The sequence below is a fragment of the Euprymna scolopes genome, chromosome 19, assembly GCF_053919585.1.
Source record: "Euprymna scolopes isolate OS-2025 chromosome 19, ASM5391958v1, whole genome shotgun sequence".
In the NCBI taxonomy this organism is placed as follows: domain Eukaryota; kingdom Metazoa; phylum Mollusca; class Cephalopoda; order Sepiida; family Sepiolidae; genus Euprymna; species Euprymna scolopes.
The window spans coordinates 39,409,142-39,415,374 of NC_136500.1; the positions used below are offsets into that span (position 1 = coordinate 39,409,142).

At 37.3% G+C, this 6,233-nt stretch overlaps 1 protein-coding gene across 1 annotated transcript; it reads right to left on the reverse strand.

The window, feature by feature from the left end:
* Positions 1 to 288: 288 nt before the first annotated feature.
* On the reverse strand, positions 289 to 5,736 carry LOC145240203 (uncharacterized). The gene is made up of 3 exons (XM_080103788.1): positions 5,660 to 5,736; positions 3,763 to 4,392; positions 289 to 292 (listed from the first exon to the last, which is right to left on the reverse strand). Exons 1-3 carry the CDS (start codon positions 5,734 to 5,736, stop codon positions 289 to 291), a joined length of 711 nt encoding a protein of 236 aa, XP_079959914.1.
* Positions 5,737 to 6,233: the final 497 nt, after the last annotated feature.

Below are 6,233 nucleotides of genomic sequence, written 5' to 3' on the forward strand. Positions count from 1 at the left end.
CAACAGCAAACTCTGAAGTACTTTTCTTCCTATCTGCAAGGGATGCTTTCAAAGATCTGTCAGTTTTAGACTTTTTACGACCTTGTCCTTTTTTATTTTTGAAAGACTTTGTTTCCTTGTACCTTTTAATCGTTGTTTGAACTCCCTTCCTTGGACATTCCATCTTCCTGGCAATTTCTACCTGAGAATATCCTTCACCAGATAAAGCAATGATGTGTGCCATTTTAATCTCTGAAAGCTGCTTCTTTGGGGGCATTTTCAATTAAATATACTGGCAGAAATCGAATATCACCTGAAAAAATAAGAAACAACTTTTAGTATGAGAATGAATCATTTTAAATATTGGAATGTATTTAGCCACTGGAAATTAACACATTTAGTACCTATAAATGCCAAATCAGTAGGTATAAACAGTAAACAGTCAGAGAGTATTCAACGACAGTAAATAGTGCAATAGAAACAGAGAGGCGCAATGAGTATTATTATGGCTAACGATTATTCAATTTTCTTTTATAAAGAATGTTTCATAGTTTGTGTGGGTATATTTAGTTCAATGGAAATCAAGCAAGCTCAGAATTCCAGAAAAGCAGAAGATTTTATAGAAGCCAATGACACTCAAGGAAGAAACGTCAATACGGTTAACAAATCAATTTCATTGCCTTTAATTTTCGATGCAGTGGATTTTGGAGTAGAAGCTACTATGATTATGCCAAAAATAAAATCGTTATTGTTGTTGTTGTCTTAGCTAAAAGAACCGTTAACTCTTATACGTATTTGAAAGTTTTTTATTTTTTTCGAAGGTTCAGTAGGATTATCTCGTGTGTTCAACATAATCCCATGTTTCTAACAGATTTGTGGATTTTACGCCTATTTTTACTTATTTTGTGCTAGCTGAACAACTCGTTTCTCAACCTTCATGAAAATTTTATAAATCAAAAGTTCATAAAAATATATCAAATTATGTTTCTGATTTTTCTTAGATAAGGATTGATTTTTCGTATTTGAATTATTCCGACTACTGTTCTCATCTGGAGTGTTATTTTCACAACGTTTCGGTCGATGTAACCTCCGACCCTCTTCAGGTGTATCTTTTCTGAATTTTCAAATTTAATACAATTGCGAATTACTTAGGACTTCTATTCAGATAGAACAAGAGCATGTTAGCTCCATGGATTAAATAAACTCGATAATATAGAGGTCCAGCATCCAAATTACAAATATGTTAAGTAATGGGTGGTATTAAGATGACGTATGTATTATTCTTTGGTGTTGACTGTTCGTATTAGGAAGAGTCTTAGTGTGTTCATGTGTGTGATCATGTTGCTGAATGCTAGATATTATATATATTCATTGTGATTGTTCATATTGTTGAGAGATGGAGACATTGGTGAGATATAGAGACACAGGGTACATATAAAGAGAGAGACAGTTCTTATATATAACGAGACAGACAGGGTACAGATTACTACAGGAGCACCGAGCCTGTAATTCAATGAGAGGTGATTTATGAATATCTTGATAGATAGACCGAGAATGCATTTGACATTTACATTTTGACAGTTGTACATTTTTATAAACACAAAGCTCATATTAATACAATTTCACTTTACCTTTGTTTTGGTAGAATGATACAACACAAGACAGCAGTTATAAAAACATGATGATCATTTATTTCTTCTTCGGCCGGTCGGACATGATTCTGTATTTCATGGATTTAAAGTTGTTTGCATGATTACCTCTAAACCTCTCGCTTCCTAGAGGGTGCCTTGACTCTAATGGAGAATCGGTCTGATCTGCTCTGCTTCTTCCCATTGACTGATCTGATTCTCTTCTCTCCTCTCCCCCTAACTAACTTCGAACCCTCCTATATTGAGAAATCATTTCTGCCTTGATGTCACACATATGTCTGGTCAACGTGACCACAACTCACGTGTTTCCAACATGCGCGATTTGCACGTTTTAAAACCATTTCTAACAACCAGGAAATTTCCCATTCTCTTTGCTGTTTTACAAAGGAATTTAACCTACTTGTCTAATTCTGTAACCTATATTTTATTATGCATTCTTTGTAAGAATTGTGAATCGTTTTTCCATCCAAATTGTATTTATTAAATATTTTTAACAGAATCAACAATTTAACTGGACATTCCATTTAAACCTATTATTCTTTAAAACTCATCTACAGGGTTCAATCCTTGTTAATCATTTAACAAATTCTCTTTCTGATTCGCCTTCATTGACTAATTGGCCACATCACCTATGCATATTAATTAGGTAATTTACCGTCAACAACCAACCTTTCTCTTATCTAGGTTCACACACAGACTAATTTCAGCCTTGACCTTTAAAATAAATAAAACATGATTAGATAACTTAAAACAATCATATTCATAAACAATATTACTAATATCCTCAAAATTGTTCTTCTTTCTCTTCATGTATTTTGTATCAGCGATCAAGCCATTTTTTTAACTAGCAAGATAATCTGGTAATACCCTGGGATCGTTCACATAAATAAACGCTCTAATTGAGTTCTTATTAGCCCCCTCCTAGGGCAATTTTCAACCATCATAGCTGGTTGAGTCACATTCGCCCCCTGTAACAGGCCAATAAGTTTCTATCTAGTAATCTTTATTATTAAACTAAGAATTCAACTACTTGTCTACTCGACAAGCAGAAATGCACAGCTTTTATAATCTTGGATTATCAAGGGAGATAATTCATATTAACAGCATTCTCCCTCACCAAATTTCTCACTCATAGGGAAGAAGGTCCCTTAAATTTCCAGGCTCCCTACGAGCTCGCAGTGACTGCCTCAGCAGTTCATGATTCAGGGTCAGAGTACTCAAACAGTTGGGCTCTTTAGTGTGAGCCTGTCTGTGGGCCCTAAAATACCTTGCTCCGAAATGTTTCCTTCCCAGAGGAGCAGACCATTCTGTGTCAGAGTCAGTCCCTGGATGAACACATTTTTCCATTGCTAGTACTTCATTTGTCAGGGATCCAGGTGTTGGCCCATCCAAAGTGTCTGATAGAATCTCAACAGAGACAGTGTCATTAGACATCGTGTCAAGAGCATTCATGGCAGTACACAATAGAGATCATATGGTATATAATGCAATAGGAAGAAGATTTTCCCAATCATCAATCGAACATCCATTATTTGATGCAGCCAATTGAACTGTATTCCAAATAATGCTGTTATGTTTTTTGCATTGGCTATTATGCTTAGGGTTTTAGGGAGTTGTCTGGCTTATGGCTACTCGTTCCTGTAGAAATTGTCGAAGCTGCTTTGACATGAAAGAAGCCCCTTGGTCCGAATGTATATAGGCAGAGACACCAAAGACAGTGAATAATGAACAGAGGCATTGTATAATTGCAGTAGCCGATATGTCCAAACAAGGGAAGGCAAAAGAAAACCATGAATATTCGTTGACAACAGTTAATATATATCGCTTCCTTGTTTTGCTTGGTAGCGGTCCTTTAAAATCAAGATTTAGTCTTTCAAACGGTTGTGTTTCTTTTATTAAAATGCCAGTTCTGGGTTTATAAAATCGAGGGTTTATTTTAGTGGCGGCTAAAGTTGCAGATGTATTTTGACGAGTGACTTTATACCGGATTTTAGAAGATTTGCATACCTTTGAAAAATGACCACGTTTTCCACATTTATAACAACGATTATTTCTGGAAAGGCATGAAACTTGTAGGTGTTTAGATAAGCCACAAAAATAGCAGGTGTCCTTTTTTAAAGCAGCAGTGACCAACTGTTCTTGAAACTTCATTGGACTATCGTCATGAAGGGGGGGGGCAGTAGAAACAGGTTCATTTAGCGCGGTGCCCACTGTATCTGGCTGTAAGTAAGAACTAGACTGCTGTATAGCGTATTCGACCATATAGGCTTGCTCGTAAGCTGTTCTAAGTGTAAGGGTCTTGTTTTCAAGAAGATGTTGTCTTACTTGAGCATTATGTAAGTTGTTAATGAAGGCGTCCACAATGTGTTGCTCTTGGGCTTCTAATGCCGTCATTGGGCAGAAGTTACAATTTTTGCCCAGTGTCCGAAGGCTCTTAAGGAAATGGTCCAGTGTTTTGCTTGCTTCTTGTCGGTGAGTTGCAAATAGATGTCTAGAAAATATCTCATTTTTGAGTTTTATGCATGTAGCGTCCAGTACATCAATTGCTTCTTCATAGGTAACACAATCCAAGATACTTTCGTTGACTGTGTGAGACAGGTAGTTGGTTAGGAGTGCATGCTTATTGATGAGAAGTCCTGGTCTTTCTGAATGTAGAACCTTGATAAAATTTGTAAATGTCTTCCACCAATGTTTCCAGCACTTGTCGGCTGAATCACTTTCTGAATCTGTTGTAAATTGTTCCGGTCGCATAAAATGTTCCCTTCTTTAATTGAATGAATTGTGATGAAATCAGATGATAAGTTTCCATCTAGTAGCCGTTATTATTCAATAAAGAATTCGACTACTTGTCTACTCAACAAGTGGAAATGCACAGCTTTTATAGTCTTGGATTATCAAGGGAGATAATCCATATTCACAACACCCCCTTAGCTCACCCAGCTTCCAAAGAAAATGATTGAGTCTAACCCATCCACGCACCCCTCCATCCTCGGTGATTGGTCTTATATCATATTAGGTCCCCAATAATCATTGTCCAGTTATACTTCATTGCTCAACAACACTAGCTGGTTTGTACATGCTATCTCTTCGACTAGCAGTTCACCTGCAAAAGAATCAAAATTCATGCAACATGCACTAATCATGCTAAAATTATATATCCATACAAGATATGTACTTGTATATAGTGATAAAAGCAAAAGTTCAGTTCTAATCAAGGGCGAGCACTCACCTTCTATTTAGTTTGTTTTGTTTTATTTTCAAAGATTATCTAAAAGTTTTTCTAATGTAGTTATTCAGTTCATGTCCCTCATGTCCTTGCAAGATAAAAATATAAATGCAATCAGTCTATATATATGCTTTTTGTTTTTTAATTATCTTCCCCTAGACCGTTGTCTCTTATGGGGTCAACACATTTTTTCTCTTGTGTTCTAAGTCTGTTCTTCCAGTTCATTGTCCAGTATAAAAACATACATGCAATTAATCTATCTACCAAGCATTTGTAGTCTTTACCTGGAGTCAAAGTTCACACAGAACAGTCTCTCCGTTCATTCACCTATAAAAGAAATCATTAAAAAAATATCCAAGTCAATTTTATTTGCTTCATTAATTCATCTCTGGGTCCTTGGTATTATGGGTGCTTTCTCTCACTTGGATGACATCAGCGTCTGCATCTGGTCTGACTAGGATCATATCGGTTTCAGGTGAGTTTTGACAAGAGTCACCCTTGTCATCAGCACAGGCAACCTTGAGGCGTTTCTTACTATCAAGCCTTCTCACACACCACATCCCCACCACCAACATCACAATCAGAAGTGTTATGCTTATCCAACTTCACACCTGATTCTGTGATTGCCAGACCTTCCAACCTGGCCTGCAATTCCTTCAAATTTACTTCATGCATTTTATTTTACATTTTTGGCGATTCTAGTTTGGCTTGTGGAAAATTTTGTCAGAGAGTTGGGTCCCGCAGTCTGGTGAGGTTACTCAGTTGAACGTTTACCAGCCCCAAATCAGACGCCTTCAATAAATACCTCTCCTCAGACTGGTAATATGCGGGCAGCTCTATACTTCTTCCATAGGCTTTGCAATCCGTGTCCAGCTCCACCATGGTCAAAGCTGGCATCACCTTGATAGTGCCACAGAGCAGGTTCTACCTCAAATTTCAGTTTTGCCAACTTGAGATCATTAACATACATACTCTCCACCTTTCCCATATCACATGAGAGAGCGGACCCGTCTGTTCCACTACCTGATAACAACGTTTATCCAACTTCTCCTCACAGACCTGCATTAACCCTAATACTAGCCCACCTTAAATCCCACGTCTTTTCTATATTTATTCACCTAAGCATTTTATCTTTTCTGCGCCTTTTGTATGTGCTTTTGGGCTTGGACAAACCTCTTTTGCTGTTGTTCCAACAAGAACTTGTAATGTTCTTTCCCCAGGTACTTCCAACGTGGCTTAAGAAGGTTATCGATTGGGAGAACCACGTATCTCCCAAACACTAGCTCAAACAGCGAAAATTCTGAGGTCTCATTCACCACCAACCTCACTGCAGCCAAGAAAACTGGTCCCACTCAGCTGGATTGTAAGTAATCAACTTA